Raw genomic sequence first — 22,123 nt, 5'->3', positions numbered from 1 at the left:
CAGGGATAGGTCCCTGGGGCAGATTTATAGGGGAGTTAATTGTAATATATATACGTGACCTTCAGGGACATGTATGGCAAAGTTCCCAGGCGAGGTTCATGGTCTATTAACACGTTCGCTGTCCGGGTGAGATTACCGGGCTGGCGGCAGAGGATTAACACATGAAAACCCTTATCTAGTGAGTCAACTGTCAAGAATGCGTCTCTCGCCAAGTTTTTGTGTAACTGTCTGTTTCTGTAGAGAGGATGAACAGAAGATGGATACGAAGATAGCGTCTGCTCAGTTATAGGCCAACCCTTTTTCCACGAATGTGCTGACCCAGGCCAAATCTTGCTTGACCTAGAACTAAAGTCTTGTGTAATTAGTTAGATGCTCGATTATGTTCTGGGCCGAGAAGAGATCGGAACGGGGAGCTCCACCCTCTCTCTTTGCAAGTTACGGGCAAGTCTATAGGCCAAATTGCCCCTCCCCTTCTGAAATTCTAAAGATATTAACACCTGTGAAATAGTGTATGGTCCAAAGAACCGGAACTAATGTTGCTGGTTATCTCACGACTAATGCTGCTGGTTATCTCACGACTAATGCCGCTCGTTATCTCCCGACTAATGCTGCTGGTTATCTCACGACTAATGCTGCTGGTTATCTCACGACTAATGCTGCTGGTTATCTCACGACTAATGCCGCTCGTTATCTCCCGACTAATGCTGCTGGTTATCTCACGACTAATGCTGCTGGTTATCTCACGACTAATGCTGTTGGTTATCTCAAGACTAATACCGCTGGTTATCTCCTGACTAATGCTGCTGGTTATTTCACGACTAATGCTGCTGGTTATCTCATGACTAATGCTGTTGGTTATCTCATGACTAATGCTGCTGGTTATCTCATGACTAATGCCGCTGGTTATCTCATGACTAATGCTGCTGGTTATCTCATGACTAATGCCGCTGGTTATCTCATGACTAATGCTGCTGGTTATCTCCCGACTAATGCCGCTGGTTATCTCACGACTAATGCTGCTGGTTATCTCACGACCAATGCTGCTGGTTATCTCACGACTAATGCTGTTGGTTATCTCACGACTAATGCTGCTGGTTATCTCCCGACTAATGCTGCTGGTTATCTCACGACTAATGCCGCTGGTTATCTCACGACTAATGCCGCTGGTTATCTCATGACTAATGCCGCTGGTTATCTCACGACTAATGCTGCTTGTTATCTCACGACCAATGCTGCTGGTTATCTCACGACCAATGCTGCTGGTTATCTCACGACTAATGCTGCTGGTTATCTCATGACTAATGCTGCTGGTTATTTCACGACTAATGCTGCTGCATGCTGTTGTATCATGACAGATCTGTGTTACCATTTATGTTTACGTAGTCTGTCTACGAGAGATTAACTTGAACCGCACTGTGCTGGCTCAGATTTCTTCTGTCTCTTCCAGTACGGTTCCAGCAACTCTAGCGAATGTGAAACGAGGCCACCTTTGTTTGACTCAGTAGTGTGACAAGGGTTTTATTCTCCCTGCCATTTGGTGGATTATTAGCCTGGCCCCAGATCTGTATTAAACCAACACCTCTCACTATTGTTGTGTAGCCTACATATGCAACAGACAAGAATTTGCTAAAGCACATACAGATCTGGGACCAGGCTAGTGGTTTATCTTACATGCCTCAGTCTGTCTACCCTGAGGTAGTCAGCTTACCCTCTCCTCTCCAGCTTCTGACCTCTGATTAACAGAGTTGACTATCCGGGCCGGCCAGCTCCTGTATTGTTTGGTTTGTAGATGAGGCGATACAGGTATATACAATAAATTATGAGATTCATCAAAGAGACTTGGGTCCCACATCAGTCCATCCAGTCTCCATGTGCAGGAGTAAACCAAACGTCCATCTCTATCCCACCACATAGCCTCTGCAAGTCCCAAACTAGTTTGGAGTTTTGAGAGTATAGAGAATAGTAGCTTTGAGAGTATATAGAACAGTAGCTTTAACAGTATAGCTACTGCCATCTGGGGATATGGAGTGTGAAGTGGGATTTTGTAGTAATGCTTACCCAATCCTTTCAGATATACACAAATACCTAGAGGCGATAAGGTTTGTTTCAAACCCCCCACTTTGGTGTTGCAAGCACTAACCCTAACCCAAGCACCATGCTCCAAGCCAATGAGTCATGGTAACCACTCTCTATAAGTCTCTGTGTATCTCTACTGACAAAGACAAAGTGGCTGTTTGTGTATCTTTATAGGGGACCGATGAGAGTGTTTTGTCCCTGCTGTTGTTGTCACGGCCCCAGAGTCTGAGGAACATTCACCAGCAATTTGTTGGTTCAAACACAAACATCATCATTAGTAACTGTCACAAACCCCTGGACCTGATACAACTTCAATAAGTGGCCAACTTCCTCTAAGCGCCAAACTGCAAGTATAAGTGTAAATATAACAGTTGAACAACCCCTAGTCTAGTGTTAGGAGATGGGCTCTCTCTCGCCGTGTGGGGGAAAGGGAACATTGATGTGGGTCATAACGTCAATGCTGCTTTTCATCCAAACACCAAATATAGCGAAATGGTAAGGACGTATAATGTAGGTACTCTCAGCTTCTCTTACATGTATGTTCACTGCCTAGGGCAGGGCTGCCCAACCCTCTTCCTGGAGATCGATCTAAATAAAGGTAAAATAAATAAATAAATAAATACCATCCTGTGGGTTTTCAGTCCAACCCTAATTTAACACTCCTGATTCTACTTATTAGCTGCTCAACAAGACCTTAACTAGCTGAATCAGATATGCTAAATTAGGGTTGGACTGAAAACCTACAGGACAGTAGAACTCCAGGAAGAGGGTTGGGCATCCCTGGTCTAGGGTAAACCATAGGGCCTAGGCCACATCCCCAAAACATACAAATCAGTCTTGAATCTGTTTTTTAGATTTATTTGTTCACAAAGTACAACAAAAATTCAAACACAAACGCATTAGATTTACATTCAAGAACCAATTTATTGTGAGCTATCTAACTCATATGGTAGTAAGTTCAAATAGGACTTCTGTCTTCAGCATTTCATCTTGTTATTCTGGACTATCCCAAATATAATCCAACAGTATGGAATTAAAATAGTGTACAGTAATTACACCCAGACAGTGCACAGTATAGCCAGGTAGGAGTGTTGATGGCTCTGACACATAAATTGAATAAAAGTAGCAAACCAATTATAAGTGCTGTTCAAGCACAGTGCACAAATATCACATTATGCAAACAGGGCGGGATTACCGAACGGGCACGTGACAAAATGTGTAGAATTGCATTATAAAACTGCACATGTTGAAATGCAGAAAGTTAGCTGTATTCTCCTCCCAAAATATACAGTGCCTTGCGAAAGTATTCGGCCCCCTTGAACTTTGCGACCTTTTGCCACATTTCAGGCTTCAAACATAAAGATATAAAACTGTATTTTTTTGTGAAGAATCAACAACAAGTGGGACACAATCATGAAGTGGAACGACATTTATTGGATATTTCTAACTTTTTTAACAAATCAAAAACTGAAAAATTGGGCGTGCAAAATTATTCAGCCCCTTTACTTTCAGTGCAGCAAACTCTCTCCAGAAGTTCAGTGAGTATCTCTGAATGATCCAATGTTGACCTAAATGACTAATGATGATAAATACAATCCACCTGTGTGTAATCAAGTCTCCGTATAAATGCACCTGCACTGTGATAGTCTCAGAGGTCCGTTAAAAGCGCAGAGAGCATCATGAAGAACAAGGAACACACCAGGCAGGTCCGAGATACTGTTGTGAAGAAGTTTAAAGCCGGATTTGGATACAAAAAGATTTCCCAAGCCTTAAACATCCCAAGGAGCACTGTGCAAGCGATAATATTGAAATGGAAGGAGTATCAGACCACTGCAAATCTACCAAGACCTGGCCGTCCCTCTAAACTTTCAGCTCATACAAGGAGAAGACTGATCAGAGATGCAGCCAAGAGGCCCATGATCACTCTGGATGAACTGCAGAGATCTACAGCTGAGGTGGGAGACTCTGTCCATAGGACAACAATCAGTCGTATATTGCACAAATCTGGCCTTTATGGAAGAGTGGCAAGAAGAAAGCCATTTCTTAAAGATATCCATAAAAAGTGTTGTTTAAAGTTTGCCACAAGCCACCTGGGAGACACACCAAACATGTGGAAGAAGGTGCTCTGGTCAGATGAAACCAAAATTGAACTTTTTGGCAACAATGCAAAACGTTATGTTTGGCATAAAAGCAACACAGCTCTTCACCCTGAACACACCATCCCCACTGTCAAACATGGTGGTGGCAGCATCGTGGTTTGGGCCTGCTTTTCTTCAGCAGGGACAGGGAAGATGGTTAAAATTGATGGGAAGATGGATGGAGCCAAATGCAGGACCATTCTGGAAGAAAACCTGATGGAGTCTGCAAAAGACCTGAGACTGGGACGGAGATTTGTCTTCCAACAAGACAATGATCCAAAACATAAAGCAAAATCTACAATGGAATGGTTCAAAAATAAACATATCCAGGTGTTAGAAAGGCCAAGTCAAAGTCCAGACCTGAATCCAATCGAGAATCTGTGGAAAGAACTGAAAACTGCTGTTCACAAATGCTCTCCATCCAACCTCACTGAGCTCGAGCTGTTTTGCAAGGAGGAATGGGAAAAATTTTCAGTCTCTCGATGTGCAAAACTGATAGAGACATACCCCAAGCGACTTACAGCTGTAATCGCAGCAAAAGGTGGCGCTACAAAGTATTAACTTAAGGGGGCTGAATAATTTTGCATGCCCAATTGTTCAGTTTTTGATTTGTTAAAAAAGTTAGAAATATCCAATAAATGTCGTTCCACTTCATGATTGTGTCCCACTTGTTGTTGATTCTTCACAAAAAAATACAGTTTTATATCTTTATGTTTGAAGCCTGAAATGTGGCAAAAGGTCGCAAAGTTCAAGGGGGCCGAATACTTTCGCAAGGCACTGTATATTTTTTGGGGCCCTGAGGCCCAAAATGCATAAGTCTGGCCCTGGATGCAATGCACTACCAGCAACCAATAAACAGTCAGCTCTTGCTGCCATCTTTACTCATAATTGGGTTTATGTATGATAAAATACATAAAATAGTTGAAGGAATTAGCAAATGAATGGGCAGGTTCTGAAACCACTGTGTGCCGAAACATTGGTTCATCAATACAATACATATCTGGGAGTATTGTGAGAAATAGCTTTTAATTTCATCAAGCCGCTTAAATCCAATCTGTCTGTTGAGCCAGTGAGGTACAAAAGGCCCTTTGTGCTATTCATGATCAAATATCGAGTCCTGCCACAATATATACTGTAGGCTATTGACTAGTCTTAGATCACGGTTCAGAGTATTTGCTGTTGAGGCTACGGTGAAACCACACAGTGATTCAAACAAAGCGGCCTGTTGTGATTGGCTGATTACACCTGAGCAAATACGAGTTGACTACAACTCATAGAGGACCTGAAAACACAGCGTTCAGTTATGTGATTGGCTGTGAGTGATGCCATGACTACCCATGCCGTAACCGGTCATAATCCCACTTACATGTTTATGCTACGTTTGAGGGGGCGCAGGTTGCCAGTGATATAGCGCGGAGGTGGCATGCTGTGGCAACAACTGGCAAAACACTGCAGGCGTTGTATACACTACAGACAGAGTGAAGCAGTAAATCAAGGATCTGTTTTTAGAAGGTCTCACAAACTTAAACTCTGCCCCATAGGATGACTATGTACCATAAAGGCTATGCTTTGTTTCAACCCATCTGAACTGGCATGACACACATACCTTATTCCAGAGCCATGTATTTAGATTTTTTTTTAATGATATTGTTCTAATTCTAGACATTGTTACATAGCATTATAGACATATTTCCCATGTAATGTAAATGGCCGCTAACATGGCTGCCATGTATTGTTGTCTCATGTAAATGCATCATAAAGCAGAAACCACAATGTCCCAACTCTCTAAATACATGGCTCTACCTTATTCTAGTGAACATTAATGTGTCTGTTCAGACATGCGATCGTGGAAAACAGGCCTTCTAGTATGCTTTTCTATAGATATCCATCTGTCTCCTGCTGCACCAGCTAACAGACAATACATTTGGCAAGATATTATGAATAGCAACACTAGAACCAGGGAGGCAAAATTTCAGGAACTTTCAATAAATTCCATGTTTTTCCCAAAATCCCAGTTGGAGGATTCCCAGAATCAGTAGGGGAATCAGGAGGGGAATAAGGAGGGGAATCAGTAGAGGAATCAGGAGGAAATCTGGAATTCTACAACCAGGATCTCAGGAAAATCAGGGAATTTATCAAAAGTTCCTGGAATTTTGCAACCCTAACTAGAACAGAGGGATACTACTTCCATGAACTGTAGTGTTAGCCTTCACAATAATGAAACATGACCTAATAATACATTTATTGTTTCAGCACTTAATTCAGAAGTGTATGAGAGATTGACGTAATTTAGAGGTGGGACTTGGAAGTAAAATGTAGGTTGAAATACTTTCTATTTACCGTTCTGTGTAACTCAACATAACTTCAAGTTCCTATAATAATAATAAACGAATAACTGCGTGAATATCTGGTAAATGTTTACTTTAAAAACCTGGCTTCTTAGCAGTTGCATCTCTGAGTTGCGTCTGGATGTTGATACAAGACTTGGCCAACATAATCTGTACCAAAACAACAAGTGTGTGTGCACGCTGAAGACAGGAGAGCAAACATTTCTGTCTGTAGTTTTGGAGTGTTGGTGTCTGAGGGGTGTGTATGTGTACGTGTGTGAGATGGGGTCAGATTCGAGTCAGCTGATGCCAGAAACTGGATGGCATGAAGCTCTCCATCTTGTCTGCGAAGAAACCCAGGGGTGTGAAGAGGGTGCTGAAGAACTGAGGAACAAAACAAAGTAATTTCAATACACCACATTCAATAGCCTACAACCCATCCAGAGATGGGGATATATACGGTTCTATACGCAAAAAATATGATTCTGAGATAATTGGCTGATTCCGAACCCTCATTGGTTTAAATGGTGTCAGCAATTTTTATGTTGTATTCTTTTGAATTTAACAACATGAATTGGGGGTATTTAGAGCACTATATAGTTGGGCTCCCGAATGGCGCAGCAGTCTGCATCTCAGTGCAAGAGGCATCACTACAGTCCCTGGTTTGAATCCAGGCTGCATCACATCCAGCCGTGATTGGGAGTCCCATAGGGCGGCGCACAATTGGCCCAGCGTCGTCCGGATTTGGCCGGGGTAGGCCGTCATTGTGAGGGGTAGGCCGTCATTGCGAGGGGTAGGCCATCATTGCGAGGGGTAGGCCGTCATTGTGAGGGGTAGGCCGTCATTGTGAGGGGTAGGCCGTCATTGCGAGGGGTAGGCCATCATTGCGAGGGGTAGGCCGTCATTGTGAGGGGTAGGCCGTCATTATAAATAACAATTTGTTCTTAACTGACTTGCCTAGTTAATTAAAGGTTACACATAGGGAGGATAAATTAAAGTGGGAAGCATGGCGACTTGTATTGAGGGCAGGGGGCACGTTAGAATGTACCCTTCATCTAAGGCTGAATACCAGCAGAAGCATGGCGACTTGTATTGAGGACAGGGGGCACGTTAGAATGTACCCTTCATCTAAGGCTGAATACCAGCAGAAGCATGGTGACTTGTATTGAGGGCAGGGGGCACGTTAGAATGTCCCCTTCATCTAAGGCTGAATACCAGCAGAAGCATGGCGACTTGTATTGAGGACAGGGGGCACGTTAGAATGTCCCCTTCATCTAAGGCTGAATACCAGCAGAAGCATGGCGACTTGTATTGAGGACAGGGGGCACGTTAGAATGTCCCCTTCATCTAAGGCTGAATACCAGCAGAAGCATGGCGACTTGTATTGAGGACAGGGGACACGTTAGAATGTACCCTTCATCTAAGGCTGAATACCAGCAGAAGCATGGCGACTTGTATTGAGGACAGGGGACACGTTAGAATGTCCCCTTCATCTAAGGCTGAATACCAGCAGAAGCATTGTGACTTGTATTGAGGACAGGGGGCACGTTAGAATGTACCCTTCATCTAAGGCTGAATACCAGCAGAAGCATGGTGACTTGTATTGAGGACAGGGGGCACGTTAGAATGTACCCTTCATCTAAGGCTGAATACCAGAGCTTGCATCACTACTACTACTAGGGAACCCAGGTGTAATTCTATAAAATGCTCTCCCAAAACAAGTAAGCAAGTAGAGATAGGAGAACCATAACCCTTACTGAGGCCTCTCCCTCTCCAGCATAACCAATAGAAATCATCCACGATCACACATCTGAAATATGTTCAACCCCAATAGTTCAATCCACCATAAACAACACTTTGTGTTTATGAAGCAATACATTTGCGAGGTGAACAGATGGTTTTGACAGGATGTGGGAAGCAGCATTGTTCTAGTATGTGGAACTATGGCCAAGCATGCCATGTAATGGGTCTCTCTTCCCCAGTTCTAACCCTCACTTAATAGATACACAAACTAGGGCTGGGTGGTATCCAGATGTTCATATCATTCTTGTACCATACTGGGGTATAGGTGCCTGAGCAGTGGAGCAGCTGGATCCACACTTTCAAAATAGGGTTGCAAACGTATGTTTTTGCACCCTCACTTTTTTACCAGAAAATGATCATGATGTGTTGGGTAATGTCATTTCCAATGATTAGTAATATTTTAAAGTAGTCTGTATTAAAATAGATACGTCCATTTTATATATGACACTGTATAATATTTAACAGATTGCATTTTGGGCTCCCAAGTAGCGCAGCGGTCCACTTGGCCCAGTGTTGTCCAGGTTTGGCCAGGGTAGGCAGTCATTGTAAATAAGAATTTATTCTTGACTGACTTGCCTAGTTAAATAATGGTTAAATAATTTTAAAAAATTATAATAATACAATTTGAACCCATTCCCCGTTGCCTCAAGATGAACGGTATTGACCAATAGAAAGTCTTCACTCCTGCGTGCTCTGTGATGTTCCGTAAAGTTACAAAGCACTAGTTGCACCGCTGGTGTTCAATATGACCAGCTAAATATTTATTTACATCTATTTTGTTGCGCTGTCGTTTCATTTGTATTGTTGTTTCATGTCAGTGTTTGATCCAATGGTGTTGTTACACCATCATTGTATAATTTCCTGGGTGAGCCCCATATGCCAGCGCACTGTGGCCGCTTCAGAGTTACAATGTAGCCAAGCTTAGTCTGTATGCACCTACGCCCAAATGAAAAAGCACAGGATATTTGTATCACGATAAAACAGCTCTGCTTGGTTTGGTAACTAATTTCGACCAAATAAGCAATTTCAAACCTCTTCTCATCAAATATGTACGGTGCTGTTCAATTTAAACATGTTCATGGAGATGGAGCTTCAAACGATGGCACCAAGCAAAGTCCATGTCGGAGTTGAAGCGGAACACTAGTGTGCTTGCTGAGACTACACTTTTGTTTTTCCTCATACTTTTCATGGTTATTCTGTTTATATTCTCCTCACAGTGGTTGTTGTTCAAAAAGACCACTATTAAACAGAATTACAATTTTAAAAAGTCATTGATAGTAGTTGCAGGCTACAGATTTGTTCAAACGTAAAACCGTTTAATTTTCACTCATCTTAAAAAAGGCAAGATTCTCAAGGTAGGCTACAGTGGAAATATTTTTGTTCTCATAATTCAGATTCAGTGTTTAATAGTCACATGTACAGGATTGCAGGTGTGATTGCAGGGTACAGTAAACATCTTAGTCCTACATGTTGGAGCTCGGACACTAAGTAAAAATAAAACAATGAAAATATACATCATAACTGTAGCAATGATGAATGAAATCAGTAATGAATCAAAAATGCATGGTTCTAAAAACCAAAACGCAATTACATTACTTTGTTTCTATTCATCAAATTAGGCCTACACAATAACAAAATATGCAGGCTGTAAATGAGTAGCTTGTGAAAAAATATTTTTGTATTTTAATGGCCTCTATCTCAAACTGCTCAAATATGACCCAAATAAAAAATATTACAGGAGCTACATTTGATTCTTTCTATTGTATTCGGTGACTAAATTTATTTATTTATAATAAACTTCCCAGTCCAAATTGGTTGTTGATCATTGTTAGACAACCATTTGCAGGTCTTGCCATAGATTTTCAAGCTGATTTAAGTCAAAACTGTAACTCGGCCACTCAGGAACATTCACTGTCTTCTTGGTAAGCAACTCCAGCGTAGATTTGGCTTTGTGTTTTAGGTTATTGTCCTACTGAAAGGTGAATTCATCTCCCAGAGTCTGGTGGAAAGCATACTGACCCAGGTTTTCCTCTAGTATTTTGTGCTTAGCTCCATTCCGTTTCTTTTTTATCATGAAAAACTCCCCAGTTCTTAACGATTACAAGCATACCCATAACGTGATGCAGCCATCACTATGCTTGAAAATATGGAGTGGGACTCAGTAATGTTTTGTATTGGATTTGCCCCAAACATAACACTTTAATTCAAGACAAAAAGTAAATTGCTTTGCCAATTTCTTTTGCTGTATTACTTTAGTGCCTTGCTGCAAACAGGATGTATGTTCTGGAATATTTGCATTCCTTCTTTTCACTCAATTATGTCAATTATGTTAATTTGTGGAGTAGCTACAATGTTGATCCATCCTCAGTTCTCATATAACAGCCATTAAACTCTGTAACTGTTTTAAAGTCACCATCATCGCGAAATCCCTGAGCAGTTTCCTTCCTCTCCAGCAACTGAGTTAGGAAGGAAGCCTGTATCCTTGTTGTGACTGGGTGTATTGATACACCATCCAAAGTGTAATTGATAACTTAATGCTCAAAGGGCTATTCAAGGTCTGCTCTTTTTTTAATCTACCAATTGGTGCCCTTCTTTGTGAGTCATTGGAAAACCTCCCTTGTCTTTGTGGTTGAATCTGTGTTTGAAATTCACTGATCGACTGAAGTAGTCATTCAAAAAGCATGTTAAACACTATTATTGCACACAGTGAGTCCATGCAACTTGTGACTTGTTCAGCCCATACTCCTGAATTTGTTTTGTAGTTGCCATAAGAAAAGGGTTGAATACTTATTGACTAAAAGACATTTCAGCATTTAATTTATACATTTGTCAAACAAAAAACAAACAAACAAAAAATAATTCCACTTTGCATTAAGGTGTATTGTCAGAAAATATCTCAATATAATTCATTTTAAACTCAGGCTGTAAAACAACTAAATGTGAGAATTGTAAAAAATGTAGCAAATGTATAAAACTTCAAAATAAGAAATACCTTATTTACATAAACGTATTCAGACCCTTTGCTAAGAGATTTGATATTGAGCTCAGGTGCATCCTGTTTCCATTGATCATCCTTGAGATGTTTCTACAACTTGATTGAAGTCCAGCTGTCGTAAATTCAATTGATTGGACATGATTTGGAAAGGCACGCACCTGTCTATATAAAAAACAAAACAAGCCATGAGGTCGAAGGAATTGTACGTAGAGCTCCAAGACAGGATTGTGTTGAAGCACAGATGTGGGGAAGGGTACCAAAACATTTCTGCAGCATTGAAGGTCCCCAAGAACACAGTGTCCTCCATCACTATTAAACTGAAGAATTTTGGAACCACCAAGACTCTTCCTAGAGCGGCCAAACTGAGCAATCGGGGGAGAAGGGCCTTGGTCAGGGAGGAGACCAACCCGATGGTCACTCTGACAGAGCTCCAGAGTTCCTCTGTGGAGATGGGAGAACTGTCAAGAAGGACAACCATCTCTGTAGCACTCCACCAATCAGGCCTTTATGGTACAGTGGCCAGATGGAAGCCACTCCTCATTAAAAGGCACATGACAGCCCACTTGGAAACAAGATTCTCTGGTCTGATGAAACCAAGATTTAACTATTTGACCGGAATGCCAAGCGTTACGTCTGGAGGAAACCTGGCACCATCCCTACGGTGAAGCATGTTAGTGGCAGCATCATGCTGTGGGGATGTTTTTCAGCGGCAGGGGGACTAGTCAGGATAGAGGGAAAGATGAACAGAACAAAGTACAGAGAGATCCTTAATGAAAACCTGCTCCAGAGCTCTCAGGACCTGGGGCAAAAGGTTCACCTTCCAACAGGACAATGACACGAAGCACACAGCCAAGACAACGCACGAGTGGCTCCGCCAGAGCCAGGACTTGAACATGATCAAACATCTCTGGAGAGACCTGAAAATAGCTGTGCGGCAACGCTCCTCATCCAACCTGACAGACCTTGAGGTAATCTGCATAGAAAAATGGGAGAAACTCCCCAAATACAGCGATACATACTTATTTTCCACCATAATTTGCAAATAAATTCATTAAAAATCCTACAAATGTGATTTTCTGGATTTTTTCTTCTCATTTTGTCTGTCATAGTTGAAGTGTACCTATGATGAAAATTACAGGCCTCTCATCTTTTTAAGTGGGAGAACTTGCACAATTGGTGGCAGACTAAATACTTTTTTGCCCCACTGTACATATACATTAAAAAATATATATTTAAAAAAATATATATATTTTCTATTTATTTCCAGAACATTAACCATGTGTGTTCTCTTGTTTTGTACTGTTCTGTAGTTTCGACCCAATGATTCGTGACAAACTGCAAAACCTGTTCGGATTTAAGTATAACTTTTGTATGACTGACGCCTTTAGTGAGAGGTCTAATGCTTTAATATTTAATCATTTCTGCCCTCTGAATTCATATTCATCATATAAATAGGCCCATGATTGATTTATCAAGACCAGACCCCATGCAATGTCATTCAGTGATATTTATTCCCATAGTAATTCATTATGGATCCATTCATATATTTAAAGTCCCTAAACTCGGCAAGAGTCTATTATCCTGCTGATAGTTGAAATAAACATCTGCATTTTGAAATGCTTTTTTATCATTATTTCATTAACGAAAGCATTAAGATGTTGATGAAGAAATAGTGTACAGTATATGCTTTACCCGACATTTTGCAATTGCATGATGTTTGGAGTTAGAAATGTAAAACTTTAGAGTACTTGCTACATTGCAAGTTATGGGGATTTTATTTCCACACCTAGCCCGAGCTATCCTTTTGTAAAGGTTGAAGAGTCTACTGTCCTGCTAAGAGCCCATCATGGAAACCTTGTTTGCACCCATAAGTTTTAGGCCTGTAGTAGGTTATAATAATCCATGCCTTCTGGGAATGTTTAAAAGTCCAGAAGATATGGGTGGAGTAAGAATTTTGGCTGTCAGAAGTACTAAAATCAACTAATGTCAGCCTTTAAATGCTTTATTATCCAAATGTTTAAAGTGCGTGTGGGCGACGGAGAGCAGGCATTTGACTGTTTTTAATATTAGGGCTTTCAGGAGGAGCGGAAAACTGCATGTCAATTCATAAACCATATGCCATGTAATCGATACATTGAAAATAACTATATGGCACTGCTGTCAATTTTTTGGTCCTTAAATGAAACTGGTACATATTTTTTATTTATCACAATTTTCTTTAACCAATTTTAGTCTTTAATGCAGGGCCGACAGACAAGTTCCTTACTTTTTTTTGCAACCAACTTTCTATGGCTTGTTTAAAAAATAACAATCATTTGGAGATGATTTTGTTTCAAGTGAGCAACTGTAATCTGAATAAAGGTAAAAAGGACATTCTTGAACATGGGGTGAGACATTCTTATGAATTTGTCAATAAAGCCAGTTTGTTATTTATTTCTGTTTTTAGAGGGAGAGAAACCAAAAGCCCACCGTTGCTATTTTTCGAAAATCGTCAGTCCACATGTCAAGTGAAATAACCCCATTGTATTTACCCAAGTTCTGTCTTAACTCCAGGACCACCGACAGTTTTGTTGTTGTTGACTGATGCAGGACTCTAGTGCCAGGAGACTCTCAGACCGAAAACACCTCCATTAATTGCCACAGTTTAAACTACCAATAGATCAGCGTTCTAACTCCCCCTTGTGATAGTGTGGCAGAATGCCACCATTTACCACTAACGGTTGCGGCATAAGCTCATAACTTTGATGCACCTGTACGGTCTCCTCCTTCTAGATGGTAGTGGGGTGAACAGGACGTGGCCAAAGTGGCAGAGGTCCTTGATGATCTTCTTGGCCTTCCTGTGACACAAGGAGCTGTATATGACCTGGAAGGAAGGCAATGCGCCCCCGGTGATGCGTTGGGCTGACCGCACAACACTCCCTCCAGGAGAACCCTGTGGTTCCGGATGGTGAAATTAACGTACCAGGCGGTGATACCGCCCAACAGGATCCTCTCAAAGGTGCATCTGTAGAAGTGTATGAGGGTCTTAGGGGCCAAGGTTGAAGAGGCGCTGTTAAGACTTCTTCACCACTGTCTGTGTGGATGGACCATTTTAGGTTGTCAGTGGTGGGCACGCAGAGGAACTTAAAGATTTTCACCCTTTCCACTGCGGCCCCATTATTGTGGATGGGGGTGTGCTCTCTCTGCTGTCTCCTGAAGTCCAAGATCAGGTATTTTGTTTTGTTGACTTTATTTTCCTGGCACCACTCCACCAGGGCCCTCACCTCCTCCCTGTAGGCTGTCTCATCATTGTTGGTAATCAGGCCTACCACTGTTGTGTCGTCAGCAAACTTGATGATTGAGTTGGAGATGTGCGTGGACACGCAATCATGGGTGAAAAGGGAGTACAGGAGGGGGCTGAGCATGCACTCGTGTAGGGCCTCTTGTGTTGAGGATCAATGTGGCAGAGGTGTTGTTGCCTACCTTCACCAACTGGGGTTGGCCCATAAGGAAGTCCAGGATCCAGTTGCACAGGGTGGGGGGTTCTGACCCAGGGCCCTGAGCTGAGTGATGAGCTTGAAGGGCACTATGGTGTTGAAGGCTGAGCATTCTTATTTTTTTTTTGTGTATTTTACCCCCCTTTTTCTCCCCTATTTCATGATATCCAATTATGATCTTGTCTCATCACTACATCTCCCCAACAGGATCGGCAGAAGCGAAGGTCGAGTGCTTCTTAACACTCGCCCGCTTAACCTGGAAGCCAGCCGCAACAATGTGTCGGAGAAAACACCGCTCAACTGACGACTGAAGTCAGCCAGCAAGCACCCGGCCCGCCACAAGGAGTCGCTAGAGCGCGATGAGCCAAGTAAAGCCCCCGGCCAAACCCGGACGCAACCCTATGGGACTCCTGGTCACGGCCGGTTGTGACACAGCCTGGGATCAAACCTTAACTAGCCTCTCAAAGCACTTCATGATGACAGGAGTAAGTGCTATAAGGCGATGGTAACTGAACTAAATGACTGTCGCTTATCTTGGGTACAGGAACAATGTTAGACATCTTGAAGCAAGTGGGGACTACAGACTGGGATCGTGAAAGATTGAATAGGTCCGTAAACACTCCAGCCAGTTGGTCTGCACATGCTCCGAGGACACGGCTTGAGAAGGCAGCCTTACGAGGGTTAACATGCATAAATGTCATACTCATGTCGGCCACGGAGAACAAGAACACAGTCCTTGTGAGTGGCGGTGGCCCACGTTGGCCACCGCCACGTTGAGTTTTCCTTGAAGCGGGCGAAGGTGGTGTTTAGCTTGTCCCTTTATAATCTGTGATTGTCTGAAGTCCCCGCCTCATATGCCTCGTGTCCAAGCCTTTGAATTGCGACTCCACTTTGTCCCGGTTGTTGCGCCTCGGATTGCCTTATGGAGGGAATAGCTGGTCTGTTTGTACACTTCCATGTTCCGAGTCACCTTGCAGTGGGTGGTTCGCGTTTCCAATTTAGTGCAAATATTGCCATCTATCCACGTTTTTGGGTTCTAATCGTGACAGTGGAACAACATCCTCTATGCACTTCTTGATGAACTTACCGAGTCAATGTGTACATCAATACAATTCTCAAAGGCAGCCTGGAAGATTTCCCAGTTCGCGTGATCAAAACAATCTTGAAGCATAGATTACGATTGCTCAGACCAACGTTGAACAGTCCTTACCACTAGTACTTCCTGTTTAAGTTTCTGGCTATAGGAGGTGTCATGACATTGGCCTCTTTGGGTATAGCAAGCCCATCCCCCTCTCCCTGCCTCCTTCAACTAGGCTGCTGTGGTCAGAGGTCGTAAATTCCTGAGAAGACCTCATGGACAAACAGTTATAGAGAGTAGTTTTTCATGGAGAACAAAGGAAATCCTTCCACCTCACAGAACTTGAGGTACGAACAAATTTCATGTTCCGGAGAAAGTATAAAAGATCGGTGAAGAATCCAGCTACGAACTGGTCCGTTTGTCACAACTTGGGAAGCTCATGGGAGACGGTGTGGCCACATTACCATAACGCTGTTTATATAACAGCCCCAGATATAAGGTTTAATCTAATTGCTGTATAAGATGAATGAGTGAGTATGATACTGTTTACACAATTTTACAATGTGAATTTGGACTGTTTAATGAAGGAAAACTCAAAAAGGGAATTGGATTTGAACTAAATCAGAGGACCGCCCCTGAGCCCAGTTAGGGTCAGACATCCTGGGACAGCCCTTTTCTGCCATTCCGAATAAAACCCAACTTTGAGAAATTATCACCAGACCATGTTTCTCTCAATCATGGGAGTAAAGGTTGTAGACCATTGCTGAATCTTTTAACCATACCACGTGGTTAAACTCTTAGACTATCGATCCCGACAGAATGAGAACAAGTCTTTGATATTAATTACTTGTCTGCAGCTAGGAATTCGTTATCATTGAACGCGAAGAACGACAACCTCCAAAACATCCATCCTATAACGAATGTCACTTTGAACTATCCCCTCTAACCAAGACAGAGAGAGAGAGGACAATCGGACAATTCTATGAAAGACAAACTTTTCACCAGCGATCAAGATGACACACTGAGCGTAAATATATATATATTGATTGCAATTGTTCCCGAATGAGTGAGTGTTCATGTGTAAAGGATTAGCATTTCAATTGTTATAGTAATCATTAACTGTAGTGACTTCTTAGTCGACCCCCACTCCCCCTTTTGTCTAACAAGCCGCCATGCTGGTTTAGCCCACTAGGGCACATTCTCCTATCATTTCATGTAACCACATTTACCGTGTTTGTTTGTTTGTTTATGCATTTCTGTGAATTACTTAGTTAGTAATAAATAAATGATTTAAGGCAATTGATGTATGGATGACTCATAGTGAAGACTGGGTTCGTGCCGATAACCAACAATTTACGACGTTTGGAATGAGACTAACGTGAGGTAAAGTAAATAATTAATTAATTAATTCGAAGACTCATTGATCAGATAAAATATCTGAAAAGTGATTTTAGGAAATAACTTTGTAATCTGAATATTTTTCCTTGGTGCCCCGACTTCCTAGTTAATTAGTTACGTGATTAATCAGTTGATTGCGTAATAACTAATTACAGAGAATCTTTGATAAAAAACTATCAGTCTTCAGTTAATGATAGTAAAGACACGACAGAGGGGAGGAGCAAAATGGAGGTGTGATCTGATTTGCCGAAGGAAGGGAGGGGCAATGCCTTATAGCCATACAGGAAGGGGGAGTAGCAATGGTCAAGAGTGCTCGATGAGCGAGTAGCACAGGAGATGTGTTGATAAAACTTAGTTAACCTTTTTCTCTTATTTCCTTTATTAAAGTCCCCAGCTACTATAAATGTGGCCTCAGGATATGCAGTTTCCACAAAGTCCAGTCTAGTTCCTTGGGGGGGATATGCACGACCTTGACGATAACAGAGATAACAGAATAAAATTATCCCGGGAGGTAATGTGCTCGGCATTTGATGGTGAAATATTCCAGATCGGGAGAACAAAAGGATTTGTGTTCCTGTACGTTACCACAATCACACCATGAGTTATTTCCTCATTGCAATGTTTTATCCTGGCCACATTCTTAACAGTTTGGCCTATCAATCGATCACTGTGGATGGGATTGTCAGGGGAGGAGCCGGATATTTTTGAGAGTCACAGAGTTGGTAGGATTTCACACCCATCAATGAATTATTGGGGGGGGGGTTCAGGGGAGTAGATTAGTAATCTAGTCATTAAATTTTTCAATATTATTTATTGTGGCAACCCCCCCTCCCCCCAAAAAAAGAGGTATGTTCTCTTAGGCAACCGTGTAGAATTGTAGGTTTCATTATCATTATTAAAATGTTATAGGGGAAGTCCCATTGGTATACGGTATTACCGGCAGCGCATACAAGGGCCGCTGTTTATTTCCAAACATTTTTACAGATTTGTTTTACTCGCAAAGCAAATTTAAGCAGTAAAGATCTTCATCCAGGAGGGAATTGATTGTCTCTACTGTGACCAAGAATCTGGATTTTGCAAGAGAGTCACTTAGCTAGCAAGTTAGCAAAGCAAATGCATAGCTGGAGCCCTGAGCTGGAGATAACTATCTTAGATTTGCCAAATAATTTAAGGTAGGGTGTAGCACCCCCCAGCATTAAGGTGCCCCAAACGGAATTGAAAATCATCCCGTTGGTATTTCAAAATGTATATGGAATACTGCCCAAGCCTAACATATACACACTCCTTAATGAAGTAGAGGAAATTGTGCAAAACACAGTCTCAACCTACAGCGACAACACCACACAATATGATAACATAGGCTAGTCTTTATGCCTAGTACAACAATTGGAATGTATAATGTCTATACTTCCATGTTAACATGGTTTTTCACATTCAGGTAGACAACATTATAGACTGCAAAGTACTGACTGCAAATGTTCATCTTGAGTGTGGTCTTCACACATTCCTTGCTGAAGTGTATTTTGGCAAACTATTTGCTTGCGTTTATAAAAACAAGCCTTTTGGTAAACATTTCAATAGTCACAGGTCTACAGACACGTCAACCCAGACTCAAACAGAACAGGGTGTCATGACCAAATGCATAGCTGGAGCCCTGAGTTGGAGAAAATGTATTTTGCACACCTAAGATAGTTAAAGCAAGGGCATAGCACGCACCCCTCAAGCTTTAGGGTGCCCCAAACGGTATTGAAAACATACTGTCTGTCGGTATTTCAAAATACCCTGGTATGCAGTACATAAACGGTATACCGCCCAAGCCTACACACTCAATCCTTAATGAAGTAGAGGACTGTAATGAGGAAATTGTGCAAAATACAGCGAAGACACCACACAATATTATAACATAGGCTAATCTTCATGCCTAGTACAACAACTGGAATGTATAATGTCTATACTTCACGTAACATATCAACTTAATTGATCATGGTTTTAACATATCAACATAATTGATCATGGTTTTAACATATCAACCCAATTGATCATGGTTTTAACATATCAACCCAATTGATCATGGTTTTAACATATCAGCGTAATTGATCATGGTTTTAACATATCAGCGTAATTGATCATGGTTTTAAGATATCAGCGTAATTGATCATGGTTTTAACATATCAACCCAATTGATCATGGTTTTAAGATATCAGCGTAATTGATCATGGTTTTAACATATCAGCGTAATTGATCATGGTTTTAACATATCAACCCAATTGATCATGGTATTAACATATCAACCCAATTGATCATGGTTTTAACATATCAACCCAATTGATCATGGTATTAACATATCAACCCAATTGATCATGGTTTTAACATATCAACCCAATTGATCATGGTTTTAACATATCAACCCAATTGATCATGGTTTTAACATATCAGCGTAATTGATCATGGTTTTAACATATCAGCGTAATTGATCATGGTTTTAAGATATCAGCGTAATTGATCATGGTTTTAACATATCAACCCAATTGATCATGGTTTTAAGATATCAGCGTAATTGATCATGGTTTTAACATATCAACCCAATTGATCATGGTTTTAAGATATCAGCGTAATTGATCATGGTTTTAACATATCAGCGTAATTGATCATGGTTTTAACATATCAGCTCAATTGATCATGGTTTTAAGATATCAGCACAATTGATCAAGGCTTTAACATATCAACCCAATGGTTTTAAGATATCAGCACAATTGATCATTGTTTTTCACATTCAGGTAAGCGACATTATACAAGACTGCAAAGTTGTGACTACGTTTTCATCTGGAGTGTGGTCTTCATACATTCCTTGTTGAAGTGTATTTTGGCCAACTATTTGCTTGTGTTTATAAAAACACGTCTCTTGGTAAACATTTCAATAATCAGAAATCTACAGACACGTCCACCCAGACCCAAACAGAACAGTGTGCAGTGACGAGCAGTCAGATGTTTCAAAGTGTTTAATTAAAGACACTCCATCAGATAAGATTTACAAGGAAACAACTTTCTCTTTCGTCATAACACTCAATCACCTACAGTGCCCTGCAAAAGTATTCATCCCCCTTGACGTTTTTCCTATTTTGTTGCATTACAACCTGTAATTTAAATGGATTTTTATTTCATGTAATGGACATACACAAAATAGCTGAATTTGGTGAAGTGAAATGTAAAAAAATTACTTGTTTCAAAAACATTCTATGAAATAAAAAACAGAAAAGTGGTGCATGCATATGTATTCACCCCCTTTGCTATGAAGCCCCTAAATAAGATATGGTGCAACCAATTACCTTCAGAAGTCACATAATTAGTTAAATAAAGTCCACCTGTGTGCGATATAAGTGTCACATGATCTGTCACATGATCTCAGTATCAGCATCTGCAACACCACTAAGTGAGGGGCACCACCAAGCAATCAGCACCATGAAGACAAAGGAGCTCTCCAAACAGGTCAGGGACAAAGTTGTGGAGAAGTACAGATCAGGGTTGGGTTATAAAAAAATACCAAACTTTGAACATCCCACAGAGCACCATTAAATCCATTCTTTAAAAAATTGAAAGAATATGGCACCACAACAAACCTGCCAAGATTGGGCCGCCCACCAATACTCACAGACCAGGCAAGGAGGGCATTAATCAGTGAGGCAACAAAGATAACCCTGAAGGAGCTGCAAAGCTCCACAGTGGAGATTGGAGTATCTGTCCATAGAACCACTTTAAGCCGTACACTCCACAGAGCTGGGCTTTACGGAAGAGTGGCCAGAAAAAATCCATTGCTTAAAGAAAAAAAATAAGCAAACACATTTGGTGTTCACCAAAAGGCATGTGGGAGATTCCCCAAACACATGGAAGAAGGTACACTCTGGTCAGATGAGACTAAAATGTAGCTTTTGGCCATCAAGGAAAACGCTATGTCTGGTGCAAACCCAACACCTCTCATCACCCTGAGAACACCATTCACACAGTGAAGCATGGTGGTGGCAGCATCATGCTGTGGGGATGATTTTCATCGACAGGGATTGGGAAACTGGTCAGAATTGAAAGAATGATGGATGGTGCTAAATACAGGGAAATTCTTGAGGGGAACCTTTTTCGGTCTTCCAGAGATTTGAGACTGAGACGAAGGTTCACCTTCCAGCAGGACAATGACTCCAAGCATACTGCTAAAGCAACACTGGAGTGGTTTAAGGGGAAACATTTAAATGTCTTGGAATGGCCTAGTCAAAGCCCAGACCCCAATCCAATTAAGAATCTGTGGTATGACTTAAAGATTGCTGTACACCAGGGGACCCCATCCAACTTGAAGGAGCTGGAGCAGTTTTGCCTTGAAGAATGGGCAAAAATCCCAGTGGCTAGATGTGCCAAGCTTAGAGAGACATACCCCAAGAGACTTGCAGCTGTAATTGCTGCAAAAGATGGCTCTACAAAGTATTAACTTGGGGGGGGATAGTTACGCATGCTCAAGTTCTCCGTTTTCGTCTTATTTCTTGTTCGTTTCACAATTTTAAAAAATTGCATCTTCAAAGTGGTAGGCATATTGTGTAAATCAAATGATACAAATCCCCCAAAAATCTATTTTTAATTCCAGGTTGTAAGGCAACAAAATAGGGAAAATGCCAAGGGGGGTGAACACTGTACGTCTGAAAACTGAAAACATCATCCATCCTCCATAAGATGGAGAGAGTTACAAAGCACACATTGAATTAGGCGAGTCTCTACTGACCAACTGCCACCAATGATAGGTAGCCTATTTTTTGACAGTATGATGGTATTTTATGTTTTTTTAATAATAAAAG

General features: G+C 41.4%; 1 protein-coding gene across 1 annotated transcript in view; it reads right to left on the bottom strand.

Moving 5' to 3' along the window:
• Window positions 1–4,930: 4,930 nt before the first annotated feature.
• LOC112221151 (suppressor of tumorigenicity 7 protein-like) overlaps window positions 4,931–22,123 on the bottom strand; it is a 32,154-nt gene continuing 14,961 nt past the window's right edge. Inside the window, exon 15 of the mRNA XM_024383290.2 lies at window positions 4,931–6,925. Coding sequence (XP_024239058.1) covers window positions 6,830–6,925 — 96 coding nt within the window. The 3' untranslated portion in view covers window positions 4,931–6,829. The remainder of the gene's footprint in view (window positions 6,926–22,123) is intronic.

Source organism: Oncorhynchus tshawytscha, linkage group LG02 (assembly GCF_018296145.1).
Source record: "Oncorhynchus tshawytscha isolate Ot180627B linkage group LG02, Otsh_v2.0, whole genome shotgun sequence".
NCBI lineage: Eukaryota > Metazoa > Chordata > Actinopteri > Salmoniformes > Salmonidae > Oncorhynchus > Oncorhynchus tshawytscha.
Note: the sequence above shows the minus strand (reverse complement) of the source record. Positions and strands in the feature narration are given on the sequence as shown.